The 15582-nt window shown below is 41.3% G+C and overlaps 1 protein-coding gene across 2 annotated transcripts in view; it reads right to left on the bottom strand.

The window, feature by feature from the left end:
- The window catches only part of CACNA1I (calcium voltage-gated channel subunit alpha1 I), a 412300-nt gene that overhangs the window by 185334 nt on the left and 211384 nt on the right, over positions 1 to 15582 (bottom strand). For both annotated transcript variants that reach the window (XM_042468134.1, XM_042468135.1), the window contains exon 4: positions 15233 to 15366. In XM_042468134.1, coding sequence (XP_042324068.1) covers positions 15233 to 15366 — 134 coding nt within the window. The remainder of the gene's footprint in view (positions 1 to 15232; positions 15367 to 15582) is intronic.

Below are 15582 nucleotides of genomic sequence, written 5' to 3'. Positions count from 1 at the left end.
AACTGTGTAGAATGAATGGGCCCATGGTGACCTCAATAATTTTTTTTAGAGGGCAGCTATCTTACAGTGGGCTTAAGCAGGTAGTAACAGAAAATGGCTCAGTTTAATTTTGTAGATATTTCATTGTATTTACCAACTGCAAATGTGAAAATGTTGTAAACATGGCAGAAAATAAGTGCAATGAATAAATGTATCAATGCATGGAAATACCCTTCCTAGGTCAAACACTACTGAAGTCCCAGTGCTGTACGCCTTCATTTCTGTGTCTCAGCTTGGGTTCTGGTGTGTGTGCTTTCCCTACAGAAACTGTTGAAGTTGTATGTTTAGCACTGTTATTGCCTTTAAAGGATACAAGTCAGCAAAAGGTCTGAGTGGGTCCTTAGCAAGTACTCCCTGGTAGACTTGCTCTTATATCAGCATGCTGTGGAGACAGTATTTGGTGTCTACAAATGGGCAGCTGGGAAGCAAATAACAATGACTCTAGACTCTAGCAAGAATTCCTGTCAAACTTAACAGTTTTAAGCTATGGGTGAGGAGAGGATTATGTGTTCTGATGTTTGCAAGGCCTGTTACTGTTAGAATTCTCAATGTATAGATAGACTGCTGCTGCTTAGAAGTTCTTCTAGAATCATAGAATCACAGAGTTGGACGACACCACGAGGGCCATCTAGTCCAACCCCCTGCCTTGCAGGAACTCTCAATCAAAGCATACCCGACAGATGGCCATCCAGCCTCTGTTTAAAGGCCTCCAAGGAAGAAGACTCCACCACTCTTCAAGGGAATGTGTCAAAAAGCTCTCATTGTCAGGAAGTTCCTCCTAATGTTGAGGTGGAATCTCTGTTCTTGTAGCTTGCATCCATTGTTCGAGGTCCTGTTCTCTGGAGCAGCAGAAAACAAGCTTGCTCTCTCCTCAGTATGACATCCATTCAAATATTTAAACAAGGCTACCATATCACCTCTTAACCTTTTCTTCTCTGGGTTAAACATACTCAGTTCCTTAAATTGTTCCTCATAGGGTATGGTTTTCAGACTCTTCACCATTTTAGTCATCCTCCTTTGGACACACTCCAGTTTTTCAACATTTTTTTGAATTGTAGTGCCCAGAACTGGACACAGTATTCCAGGTGGGGCCTGACCAGAGCAGAATACAGTGGGACTGTTACTTCCCTTGATTTAGATATTATATATCTATTGATGTAGCCTAAAATTGCATGGCCTTTTTAGCTGCCACATCACACTGTTGACTAATGTTCAACCTGTTGTCTACTAGGACTCCTAGATCCCTTTCTTTCATTCTTTTCATCCAAGCCATTGATAAAGATGCTGAATAGCTCTGGGCACAGGACAGAACAATGTGGCACCCCACTGATCACTTATTTCTAGGATGAAGAGGAGCCATTGCTGAGCGCCCTTTGGGTTCAGCTGGTCAGTCAATTACAAATCCTTGGAACAGTTGCCTGGTCTAGCCCATATTTTACAAGCTTGTTTGCAAGAATGTCATGGGGAACCTTGTCAAAGGCCTTACTGAATTCAAGATATGCTATATCCACAGCATTGCCTTCATCTACCAAGCTGGTAATTTTATCCCAAAAAAAAAATAATAATAATCTTACCTGGTGTTGATATCAGACTAACTAGACTATAATTGTTGGGATCCTCCCCCCCCCCCTCCGATATATAAAATGCCTGCAGCCTTTTCTTTCTTTCTTTCTTTCTTTCTTTCTTTCTTTTTGTTTTTGAGTCACACAACCCTATTCTTTCATTGTTCAACAGATGAGATTGGGCAATGGTGACATCTCACTCCAGTCCACAGCATGAAGGAGAAAGTAATCATGAACCCACCAGTCCTCAGTATTTTCTGGCTATCGAGTTTACCAAAGCACTCCATGTACTGAGCTAGATCAATGGACAGTATAATTTAATCCATGCCTAAATGGAATAGAGATCTCTGCTAAGGTTTTGCCCACACTTTGCAGTTCTCTTCTTCACCTGATCCATCCCACAGTGAAAACAGAAGAGTATCCTTATCATTATAGACATAATTTTTGTTTGAGTTTTTTCTGAAAGCATTTAAAGTACTGAGACAATGTCCCAATATTTTCCTTACATACCATGACCCAATAATTCCCTCATATGAAATCCTGTCTGTAATCATCATTATCATAATCTAACCAGGAAAGTGAATAATTGTTCACTGGCCATTAATTATTCAGCCAGACTTCAGTACTCTTAAGACTCAATGATTGCAATGCAATGAACTAAAGAACACGGTGATAAAGGGCTTCATTCTGCAAGCTTTCTCCCTATATTAGTATCATAGCTGTTTGCATCTTCATCTTCATGTTGTATTTGAATTCACACATTTTAAAAGTTTTGTAATAGCAGAGTTCATGGATAAAAGCTTGCAACTTAAAGCAAAGAGCAAACCAACAAAAAGGGAAAAGCTGGTAAAGACAATGTTTTAAATAAGCATGTAATTGGATGCAATTATGTACAAACTTAAATAAATTATAGCCTATGATTATCCAAAATTATAGTGTAGTACAAGAAGAGATCAAGAAGCACAAGGGCAGACCGATGTCAGAGGTGCTTCATTGCTGACAGTAAGGGGTTCAGTAATGTGTACTCAGATAACTCAAGAAAGTAGGGCACACCAAACGCTATAATATGGGTTTGTATTTAAAAAGCAGATTCCTACCTAACCCAAAATATAGTGACTAGCAGGAAACTGGTTTTCAACTGGTTGAACTGGTTTTTAATTTTATCATCTGTAATTCAGCAGTCTGAATATGGCTTATATTTGAAAGGAATTGGTACTTCTGTTGAACTGAAATGCTGTGCACTTGAGGTTACTAATTCTTACTCATTGGGCATTATGTTTGTGGGTCTAATTCAAAGGTGGGGATCATATGGCCCTCCAGATCCTGTAGCCAGCATAGCCAATGGTGAGGAATGCTGGGAGCTACAGTCCAACTGCATCTGGAGAGTGATACTGATTCCCATCTCGGGCCTAATCAGATGTTAGAGGGGTAGCTGCTAACCTGTATCTCCCTAGCATGATTCTTTAGTTATGTTGTGCACAGGAATCACTGTGCTAAATACTTCCATTTCCAGCTCATTTATTGCTGCTTACTGCTGGGAGCTATGAAAAGCTCATCATGAGGACAGGGATCAGTGATGGTCACTTCTTGTCCTAAAGTGTAGTTAGAGCCTAAGAGACTGGATTCTTCATGATAATATACAAGAAGACAAGGTGTCTTAGGCGCAGTACATACCGCCTGCATAAGGTGGGCTGGGGCCACCTCTCTTTGCTGCGCAGCGTTACTGCAGCAACCAAATGGTGCGGTACCGCTGCACAGTAAAAAAAGAAGCACTTAGAAGCAACTCCTGTTTGCTGCACAGCTGCAGCGCACCAAAGTGCTGTTGGACAGCGCAGTGGCATTGCAGCAGAGTGGCGTCATTTGGATGCTGTGCAGCTGCGGCATCACCAATACGTGTGATGTGTGGTGGCCCCCACACCTACTAGGGTTAGGAACTGTGCGGTTGGTGCGTGCTCCTTAACTCTAGAATCAGCACCAGCATGGTGCAAAAGGCCAGTCTGTACTGCGCCTTAGTCTAGAACCCACCAGTACTAGTTCTACTACTCAAAGTGGAAGATGCCAGAACAAAAGGTAATTTATATCACAAGGCCTGAATACAGTAAGTTTATTTCTCCTACCTCCTCTGCCTGTGCTAATCAGTTTCTCAACTCTTACTTAAAACAAATTATCCAGGAGATGAGGTTGCTTTTGATGCTGCTGTGTGTCTTCAAGTCATTTCCAACTTATGACAGCCCTAAGGTGAACCTATCACAAGCTTTCCTCAGGCTGAGAGTGTATGACTTGCCCAACATCATGCAGGGGGTTCCCATGGTCAAGTGGGTAATCAAGCCCTGCTCTCCAGAGTCGTAGTCCAATGCTCAAACCACTATACCATGCTGGCTCTTTGCAAAACAAACCTTTGGTTTATTTTTTTCATAACCTTTGCAGAGAGAAAGTGAGATAAGACAACATTACAATTACTGAAGAGTGAGGAAACTGAGGCCTAAGCTCTTTCAGGAAAGTGGACCTTGTAATACTTTAGATCTAACCTTAGGAGCTTATCGCTCAGCATTTTAAACTGGCTCTAGCCATGGGATTAAGGCAGGGATTATTGCACATTAAATCACCACTGAATTGCCAGCCGCCATCAGCCCGGGTCCCAGCCACGCTCCACCAGCACTTTTTAGAAGTCAAAAAGCTTTCTGACTTCTAAAAAGTGCTGGCAGAGCATGACTTGGACCTGGCTGGGACCTGGGCTGATGGCAGTTGGTGGTTCAGTGGCAATTTAGTGTGTCATAATCCTGTCTCCATCCCGTGTCCTTTAAAATGCTAAGTGATAAGCTCCTTAATTTTCGACAAACATTTCAAAAGGTGGACTTGTATCTGAATAGTAGTAAACTTGCTGTTTAAAGACATAGTTGTGTTAGTCTGGAAAATCAGTATGCAAAGGTATCTTGGGACTGGCTCACATGATAGAAAGTTAGTCCATTCTTCTTAGATTCCTTGTATTTTAAAACATCCTTCTTCTGGGTGTCTAGTTTTCTATATTCAGAAATTTGATTTTCTTTTCAATGAGGCAGTCTTCAGTCATGAAGTCTCTGTTCTGAGATTTGCAGTGCTTCAGTTCAGAAGCAGGCTTAGCTCTCTTACCTGTACTTTATAACTAACAACTTTTCTTGTCTGCCAGCAAACAGGGCAGAAGATTTCTGTATTAGAACTGATGGAGTAGAATGCTATTTCACTCTATCATTTAGCTGTACAGTTTGGCAAATGAAACATCCTGAAAACTGTTGCTTTTAGCATAGGAATAGAGCTGGAATACATGGAAACATTAAATCATCTGCTATTGTTTTCTGATCTTTATTGTGTGTGTGTGTGTGACATAGCAGGAATGATTATAAGGCAGGTTTTCAAGGTCGCAAATAAGGGTTTCTCTGAGATTTTCCAAGACTGGCACATAGGATACAGATGCCAGAACAGGTAAAATATAGGGGAAATGTATTCTGCCTTGTATAGTCGGTGATGCCCTCTTTCCACTGAGACAAGCAAGGTAAGCATCTTAAACTGGCATGTAGGTGACTCTTAGCTGAAATCAAGTTAGACAAATTGACAGTGAAGTTAGTCAGTGACTCAGTGGTAGCAGTATGAATCATTCATTCTGCATTAGCATTGATATATTTACATTGGATGCCAAACTTTAACATAGGTGATCAGGACAGGACTTTGGGCAGAAGTCCAAGGACCCTTTCACACTAACATGGCAGTGAGAAATATGGCAGTGAGAAAGGGCCCTAGAACATTTATGTGGGGAGGACTCTGCCTAATCCCTTGGCTTTGACATTCTAGGGATAGGAAAATGCACACCAGCAGCATTTCGGCAACATATGTAATTTCTGCTGGCTTCCTCTGTGGTGCTGTGCTCCCCATCACTAACTACCATAGCAGTTAAACTGAAATCTTAGTGCTGTAACTGTGCGATGTGAAAAGGCCTCAGAGTGCTCCTCAGAGAATAACCGGGAGGGACCCCTGTCTGAATTTGGTGATGTGATGTACATTACCATGGAAATAGCTGAGTGGTGGAAAATAATACCAATAGATCTAGCTGTCATGATGGCTGTGAGTTTTGGGGTGCCATCATCCAAAAAAAGTTATTTTCCCAAGCTGTGGTCTATCATTGCCTAAATGCACCACTAATTAGGTGGGGAGAATTGTCTTACGTATTCAAGAAACAAAAGTTGATGAAGCCAAGAGGAGGGGAAATTATCATCCTGACATTTGCAATTGTTCTCTCTTGACTTGACTGTTGTCAGTGAACATCAGCTATATGACTGCAGAGCCACTTAAATGATCTCCCACTTTTTCAATGCTGACCATTGATTTTGAATGCTTTGGACTTAGTTCTCAACCATTTAAGTAGGATGTTGCTAACCCAATATTATCAATTATAGGTCATTCAGTTCTTAAAGAGGGAACCATTCCTCACAGGTGAACATACCCAAATATAGAGAAAGGAAAACAGCTTTGTTCTTCAATAGCAGCAAACTGGCCATATTAGACAGCCTTCAAGAGTACCAAGCGAGTCTTACCAAATGACTAGAGGGAAGCCACACAGACCAGAATTGGGGAGAAGATTAATCACTTATTTGTTCACTTGTACATCTTATTTAGCTCAGCAAAATAAATAAATAAATAAATAAATAAAAGAGAGATGTTTTTGTTTGGAGAGCTGTCTGATTTCTTGAGGGAAATGGCAAAGAAGGAAAATATTGATTTGGGGCCTTTTAGTTTAAAATTCATTCCATAAGCCAGGGTTGTAGGGGAGGAAGAGAGAAAGTTCTAATGATGTCATTTCTCATTGCCATGGAAACTGAACATTTTTAGTGACAGCAGAGTCTTCCTCCTAAAGCTGCTAAATTGCATGGGGAATGGGGGCGAGAAGGTAGGGAGCAGACAGTAGAATTTACTTAGACAGAATTGTAACTCTTGGAATTTGGAAGGAGAAGGGAAAGAATGGCTGTATCCACACCTCAAAAATAATACAGTTTGACACCACTTTAACTGCCATGGCTCAATGTTATGTAATTCCATAGCATTGAGCCATGGCAGTTAAAGTGGTGCCAAACCAAATTATTTCTGCAGTGCAGATGCAGCCAAAATATCTGAGTAAACAAAAAGCTCAGACATACCATTAGGCAAATTGTAGTGTTATTTTCATTTTAGAGCCCATTTTATATCTCACAAGCTCAGAGCAGGTAACAGCAATCTTTGGAGCAGTATGATCAACTCTTTAGCATTTCACAGATAACAGCTGGAACACATGTGGCCAAACAATATCAGAGTGTGATCAAGATGGCAAAAGTTATTCATAAGGACACACAAGTCAGGAGAGGCTACAGCAATTTGCTTTTGTCTGAGTCTACTGCTCTCCTCTCCTTGACATCGAGTTGAGTACAAACTATTTTTTTTCACTTTGAACTCAGTTTGCAATAACTGAAGTAAGATGAGGACAAAGTAGGAAAGTGGGAAGACAGTGAAAATGGGCCATCTGAAAGCTAATGAAATAGTGGGACACCAAAGGATTAAACATGACTGTTCCTGCCAAATCAGGACAGTTGGAAAGCATGGCATCAGCAAATGGTTGGGTTTCCTTTTTGCTTCATTTATGGACTGGATGTTATCAAGAGGGAGTGAAACCAGCATCAGAGACAAATCTACTTTGGGATCATTAACATAATGTTAGAAATTAGACCAAGGACTGCATGAGATCCATTTCAAGTTTCCTTATATTATATTAGAACAGGGTTTTACAACCTTTGGTTTAAGGTTCAGTTCAAAGTGCTGGTTGTGATCTATAAAGTGCAATGTAACAGGTCCAGACTCAGAGTATCTGAAAGATCGTATCTCCCTACATAAACCTGACTGAGTCTTCATATCTTTGGAGGAGGTTTTTTTCCCACTGTCCCACCATTGTCACAGGTCCACCTGATGAGGATATGGGAGGGAGCCTTCTTGGTGTTGCTCCCAGCCTGGGGAATTCTCTCTCACAGAAGACTAGGCTGGCCCCCTCTATGCTCTCTTTTGGCCAGCAGGCAAAATCTTTTTTTTAACTTTAAGCAGGCATTTGGCAATTAATTGATAGTGCAGAGGTTTTCTTCAATGGGGCATGTATGCTGCATTTTTATAACATATTTTTAAAATTATTTCATATTCTTTTAAATTATAGGTGTTTTAACATTATAGCTAATTTAGTTGTTTTCTGAGGTTTTTTGTTGTTGTTGCTTTTGCATCAGCAAGTTCTTAGTTACATTTGGTTTTAGCCTTCCACGTGCAGGGAGAAAGGAAAGATTAAGAAATTCATATCCTTCATTTTTTATTCTTATTTCCTTCCATACAGGGTCCTCCAATGCAATCAATCAATCGATTACATTGATGGGTGGTGGGTGACCACTGGACTAGTTTTGCAGGGCTCTAATTGAATGCAACCTTCAGAGATGGCAGTGGGAACAAAGACAGAGACATGGCATAGTGTGGCAATGAGAGCAAGAGTGCATTATGCCAATCCTTCAATATAGCAATTCATGAGTCACAACTACCATGTGGCTCCATATACAGTGTCTCCAAGATCATGCATCTTTAATAAGAAATAACAATATACTACTCCTGCATCACCCAGGAGGTGTTAACATACTTTTGTTGAAATACTAGCCATGTTTTCTTATCAAGATAGCTACAATTGTCTCCAGAAGCTATGGTTGATCACAGCAAGTGTGGCCAGCTTCCTTGGAAAGGGTTAATTTCTGAAGACACCTTGAGTTATCTTCCAGTGCCTGTACTCAATGTAGATGAAGGAATTTCTTTTACTATTTTTAAAGAGAGAGGGTTGCTGGCAGCCCTAGTGCCATTTATTCACAAGATGATTGAAGCCTATGCATAGACTCTTTGGAAGAGGCTTTTTATTTTCTTTGATTACATCTGCTAATCAGTGTTCCTTAAAAGCAATGTAGGCCACTGCAGTCTTAATACTGACTACCTTGAATTTGCAAATAGGAAATCGGGAGTCATCCTCCCATATTTACACCTTCTTACTTCTCTAACGTAAATCCTTCTTCCACTCCATGCTTTCCTTTGGAATCGAGGAAAAACCCAATGCAAACCTTAACAGAAGTTTATACTATCCAGAGTCTCTTTCAATGAGAGACAAGCCTTCCCTCAACCACCAAGATGTGAGCAGTTCTGAGTTAAATCTTGTTCAATATAAAGTTTTACCAGGTTAAATTGCAAACAATAGAAGCCCAATTTCATGATAACATTAATAAGTGACAGCCTTCCCCAAATGGATGCCCTTCAGACATGCTGGCTCATAATTCTCATCATCCCTAACCAGTGGGCCACTGCCCATGCTGACTGTGGATGATGGGAGATATAGGCCTATATATCAGAAGGACCCCATGTTTGGAAAGGGTGATCTATTGTACATTATGGCCTCTGTATTAATTCCTGTTGATGGGGCATATTTAAAACAAAGTATAGTATGTGTAAAAATCCCTTTATCATTACCAGTCATTACCATGCCATATCAGTTATTTGTAATCAGTTCTGTGATTCTAGTAATCTATGTTCTTCTGTAAATATATTTTATGAATCACAATGTTTTACAAAAATATATTGCTTAGGAATATTAAATGCCCAGTGGGCTAATGTACACCAGAATGAATGTTGGCAAGATTGGGTGGGGGGGGGGGGAGGAGTAAAATTGAAGGAAGAAGCTGCCATGAAGAGAAGTGAGAAATCTATTCACAGCTTACCAGGATGGCTTCTTGTTTTCAAATGCCAGGCATCTGTATCCTTTCTTTCCCTCTACATGACAATTTTAGACCTTGGCACAGTTCCTTTTTTGTATACTATACCAACTATTATCCTCCAAAGAACATTGCTGGGGTGGGGGGACTTTTCCATACACAGTATCATCTTTGCTTATATATTTTCAAACATCATTACACAATGTGTGTAAAATGAACCTCTCTTGAATGGGGAAAAATAATCAAATGGTTCAGAGCAGTTGGCTTTTACTTGATGCAACCATATCAGTACGCTTTCTAATATGAGCATTGGTTGCCTGCTTGCATGAGAACCTGCTTCCGCCCAAAGCATTCCACAGAGACAGCCCTCACTAAGATCTCGAATGACCTTTTACAGGCCAAGGCTAATGGCCTTTACTCTGTTCTCATTCTTCTCGATCTGTCTGCAGCCTTTGACACTGTTGATCACTGTCTTCTAGTTGACATACTCTCTGACCTTGGGTTCTCAGACTCTGTTCTCGACTGGTTTAGATCTTACTTGTCTGGCAGATCTTTTGCAGTGGTTGCAGGAGGTCAGACTTCTTCTCCTGTTCCCTTATCTGTTGGAGTTCCCCAGGGCTCTGTTCTGGGTCCCCTTCTGTTTTCTCTCTACACACTGTCCTTAGGAAAACTCATCAGCTCTTTTGGCTTTTCCTACCATCTATATGCCGATGACACCCAGCTGTATCTTTCTGCCCCTGACCTTTCTCCAAGGCTTGAACAGCAAGTCTCATCTTGCCTTACAGCTGTCTCACAGTGGATGCGCCATCGGCGTTTGAAGCTCAACATGTCCAAGACAAAGCTTCTTGTCTTTCCTCCTAAGCCCAACCTTCAACACTCCTTTTCTGTCTCTGTGGACAACATTTCCATTCAACCAGTCCAGCAAGCCCGCAGTCTTGGTTTTATCTTTGATTCTTCTCTGTCATGTATCCCTCAGATCCAGACCACAGCCAAGGCTTGTAGATTCTTTTTATACAATATTGCCAAAATCCGACCATATCTCTCCGCCTCTACTGCCAAGATCCTGGTCCATGCCCTAGTGGTCTCACGACTTGATTACTGTAATGTCCTCCTGGCTGGGCTTCCTCTTTCTCACCTCCGTCCTTTAATCTCTGTCCAGCATTCAGCTGCACGCATTATCACTTCCACCCACCGCTCTGACCACATCTCTCCTGTCTTGGCATCCCTTCACTGGCTCCCCCTCCCTTTCCGCATTCAGTATAAGCTCCTGCTGTCGACATTCAAAGCCTTCCATGGACTGGCCCCTCCTTACTTATCCGACCTTCTTTCTCCTCACCTTCCCACCAGGGCCCTCCGTTCTGGTAGTCAAGGTCTGCTGTCCCAGCCCAGGATTTCCTCTGCCCCATCTCGGATTCGCCCCTTTTCACTTGCTGCCCCTCACTCCTGGAACCTTCTTCCTCCACAAGCAAGAGCCATCACTTCTTTAACCAGCTTCAAAACGGAGTTGAAAACCATCCTATTCAGAGAAGCCTTCCCAGGCATCGCATAATTGTCGCTTATTATCTGATGTTCTGTTGTTGACTGTTTATCGATCCATTTCCTGTATTGCTATGTACTGTATATGTATTATCCTACTTGTGAGTATGTATTTTCCCTGGATAATGATTAACCATCCATTATGAAGCCAAGCCCTCCCTCCAGTCCATCTGCCTTGGTCCAGGCCTCGGAGGTTGAGAGGAACTGCTGGACCTCTTACCCTTTCCCTCCACCACTCCCTTCTCCTTCTGTGTCATGTCTTTTTAGATTGTAAGCCTGAGGGCAGGGAACCGTCTAACTAAAAATATTGCATGTACAGCGCTGTGTAAATTTACAGCGCTTCATAAATAAAGGTTAATAATAATAATAATAGTAGAACTTTTCCCAACATATCTTACCATATCCGTGAGCTGGCATAACATTATGCATGCTAGCCTGCATACATGGTGCTTGCTGAGCCCACTGTGCAATGCCAGACACATTTGCAAGTATTTCATTTAGAGGATGGTTGAGTAGATGGGTTTGGAGCTATGTATTAGAACAGAGCTTCCAACCTATCTACTCAGGAGAGTCTACTGGCTGTGAGATAATGTCTGACTAAATGTTATTCTCCCACAGCAGATCTCTTTTAGGTTCTGGCGTGTGGGAATGAAGCGGGCATTTGGGAGCACAGGAAGATTTACCTGTTTCTGGCCATTCAGAATGTATTGTCTTCAGATTTTTTTAAAAAATTGGGCTAAGAACTTTCCTTGATTCTACCTACAACACTACTATTCTTTCTTTACTGGAAACTTGCCAGGGACCAGCAGCCTATGGCTCAAGTCCATGGACCACCAATTTGATTAGCACTGATCTACAACTTTCCTGTGCATTATTTGACAATTAGGTTATGAGGTTCAAAGTGAAATATGCTTTTGGGATTTGGGGTTTGGAGTGTGTGTGTGTGTGTGTGTGTGTAAAATCTGTGTCATGAAAAAAAGCTATTGTGATAGTATTAGATTCTCTCATTGAGGGGGCTTATGCATTCCTGTGAAGCCATTTCACCAGAAAGGGGAGCACCAAATAGATTTTACCTTTGCTGCTACTTTTTACCATCTTCCAGCATCAGAGCTATGAATGTCTAAAACTTAGTAGACATGGATCAAAAAGAACATTAAAAGAAGCAAGGATCCACCCAGAGTTTGAAAAAAATAACTTGTTTGGACTACAGTTCCCCAAATCCTCCAGTTATTACTGGACATGCTACCTGCAGATTCTGGGATCTGTGGTCCAAACAAGTAATTTCTCAGGCTCTGGGTCCATCATCATAATCTTTCCCACTATTGATAAAATGATTTGCCCAGGAAGCACACTAGCAGGGCAGGAAGGCATCTCCTCTCTAAAATCATTGTTACTTAGCAAATGGTCCTGGGAAGTATGCTGCCTCTCAGCTGGAGGTTGTCAATAGCAGTTATGACTAGTAACTGCTGATAGTTCTCTTTCATACTATGCAATTATACCATTACTTTAATTGCCAGAGCTGGCTCCCCATGAAATCCTAGGATTCATAGTTTGGTGAGACACCAGAGTTCTTTAGCAGAGAACTGTAAATACTTCATGAAACTAGAAATACCAGGACACCAGAGGATGGAGATATGACCATCCAAGTGCTGTAACTGTGTAGTATGAAAGATACAATTGACTTTTTCTCCTTGAATGTGTTTAACCCAGACATTTACTTTATTCTGATGGGGAAACACATATGCACAAATGAGCAGATTTGACCTTAGAACAAGTGAGCACATCTGTCAAATAGTAAAAAGCAATTTCTCATTTGCACATACTCATTAATTCTGGACAGTGTATGCTGGGCAGTGTTAAGCAATGAGGACTAGACAATCAAGACAACAAAACCTCCGAGATGGCAACAAATTATGTGTGTTAATTTAACATAAGCCTTCAACTTTGTGCTAGGCTGCTAGGCTGAGTACAACAAGCATAGAACTGGAGATGCTTTTCATGCTATGTAGCTGTTTTTACACTGAAGTGTGAACTCTTCACCAGTTCATCCACTTAGTTTTAGAGAAGAATGGCAGATGATTATTCTCTTTTACAGGAAAAACTATGCCCTCCACATCGTTAATATGATAAAAGAATCCATTCTCCAAAATTACATCCACCAGAGTAGGCAGTGAAAGCTCACCAAACATTTAACTGGCAAATCCTTGTGGGCTCTCCGACTGGTGTGTTGAGACACGTGAAGTGGAAACCAGAGCTGTACTATAGCAACCTCACTGTTAAAAACACTCAAATGTCAACATATCCCTGTGGTGTGCTTAGGTGGGCCAAAAGGATGTAAAGGCAGAATCACAGTGCTTTTTCTTTTCTTTCTCCACAACCCGTTTTTGGTTCTTAAACAAAGATGCTCTGAATGCCAAAGGTCTGAAAAGGGAAACAGCAGTTATTTGAGCAAGAAGATTCCTCTTTGCTCCCACCTATCTTACTTCAGCTATTTGTTTTTTTTCCAGTAAGTGCAAGTAATTACGCCTAGATAGGAGCCATATATATTGCAGCCATCTCTAGAGTTGACCTCTGTTTCTACCTGATCTATGCATGGTGTGTGTATCCATTTTCAAGTTGCCTGTCAGCTTATGGCAACTCCATTAATTTCACAGGGTTTTTTTGAGGCAAGATAAATGCAAGAGATGGTTTTGCCAGTTGCTTCCTTTGAAATATAGCCTACAGCATCTGGTATTTGTTGATGGTCTCCCATCCAAATACTAAGCAGAGCCGGCCCTGCTTAGCTTCCACTATCAGACAGGCTCTGGTGCCTTTAGAGTATTTAGGCCAGAGACATGGTAGCCTGCCCCTGACACTGGGAGACTTAGGGCCAAAACAGACTGCAGAAATAATTCATCTTGAGACCACTTTAACTATCCTGGCTCAGTGCTAGGGAATTTTAGGAACTGTAGTTTGTTGTGGCACCAGAGGTTTCTAATAGAAAAGGCTCAATGCCTCACAAAACTACAGTTCCCAAAATTCCCTAGCACTGAGCCGGGGCAGTTAAAGTGGTCTCAAGATGGATTATTTCTGCAGTCTGTTTTGGCCCATAGTCTCTTTGACCAGGATGGGCAGGATATATGGTACCCTCTCTACAAAATCTAACCATCCTGGTCAGAGAGACTGGGAATCCCAATGCTGAAAAGGTCAACATGTTGGCTGGAGTTTGTGTAATTGTCCAGTAAGGTATCAAGTTTCCCTGTGTGCAGTTTCCTCCCTTTTGATTGTTGTGTCTTAAAATGCATCTTGTTTCCTTGGTTGCACCACACTGAAGGAAGAACTAAGCCAGTCCTTGCTGCACTGCGTATCCCTGGATTCTATTTGTTGTTACATCTCAAGAGACAAAACCCAGAAACTGGCTTATATATTTGGAAAAAAGTGTAGTGTGTACTTTTTACTTGGAAAGTAAGCTAACAGTCTATGATGTTTTCCCCTTAGAACAACATTGTAAAGTAGAATGTTGTGATTCTTATTTGACAAATAGTAAGCTAATTCTTATTTTAGAGTATTAGATAAGATTCTACTGATTAGAACCAAATAAGCTTCTTATTTGAAAAATATTAAGCTACTTGCTAATGAAAATTCAGTGAGCTGTTCTGTTTGATTGTTTCTGCCAACATTTTATTTGCAGTTCTTGATTTTGCAACATATGGGAAGCTACAAAATGAATAACTATCAGAAATCTCAGTGACATAGTGACTGCATTTCTCCTCTCCCTTGAAGTTAATGAAGAACAATATGATGTTCATGTTACACAAAAGGGGACATATATTACTGTGTTTCTTTACCTGGTCCAGTACTGTATTCAAACCATGTTGAGACAGTAGCCAATTGCCATTGCTGGAAACACTGACCCAGTTATGCTCATAATAACTCTTGAGGGGGAGAGAGGCCCGACCTGAAGACAAAGAGCCCTCCTTCCGACCACCATCTTGAGGGGGAGAGAAGCCTGGCCTGAAGACAAAGAGCCCTCCTTCTGACCACCATCTTGAGGGGGAGAGAGCGGGCCTTGAAGACAAAGAGCCTCCTTCCACCACCATCTTGAGGGGGAGAGAGGCCTGGCCTGAAGACTAAGAGCCCTCCTTCTGACCACCATCTTGAGGGGGAGAGCGGCCTGTTATGTTTTATTTTGACTTTGGATATTGTATTATACTTCCTGTTGTACACCGCTTTGATCTAATTTGGAAAAGCGGTATATAAATAAACATTATTATTATTATTATTATTATTAGAAGGTGAAGAAGAAGGCAAAGAAGGATGGTGAAGGCAGGAACTTACCCAGCCATAACAATAAAGAAATCTAGGCGGTTCCAGGTGTCTCCAAGATAGCATTTCTTGCCAAAGATCCCCAAGGCCACCATCTTCAGCACCATCTCCATAGCAAAGAAGATGAAGATGAAGTCATCAAATACCTGACAGGGCCATAAAAAAGTGAAGTGGATTTTAACAAGCATTCACTGCCAGTTTTACAACTGCACTGCTCTGGAAACTAACAAGTGGCATACAGGGACTTAATATCATGATTCCTCTGTACGGCATCTCTGATAGACTTTTGTATTGGCCTGACAACATACATCTCTTTCACCAGTAATATATTCTAATTTTGCATTGGAGAGCTCAAAAACAGA

This window comes from Sceloporus undulatus, chromosome 5 (assembly GCF_019175285.1).
Source record: "Sceloporus undulatus isolate JIND9_A2432 ecotype Alabama chromosome 5, SceUnd_v1.1, whole genome shotgun sequence".
Classification (NCBI taxonomy): domain Eukaryota; kingdom Metazoa; phylum Chordata; class Lepidosauria; order Squamata; family Phrynosomatidae; genus Sceloporus; species Sceloporus undulatus.
The sequence above is the reverse complement of the archived record's forward strand: the minus strand, read 5'-3'. Positions and strand labels throughout refer to the sequence as shown.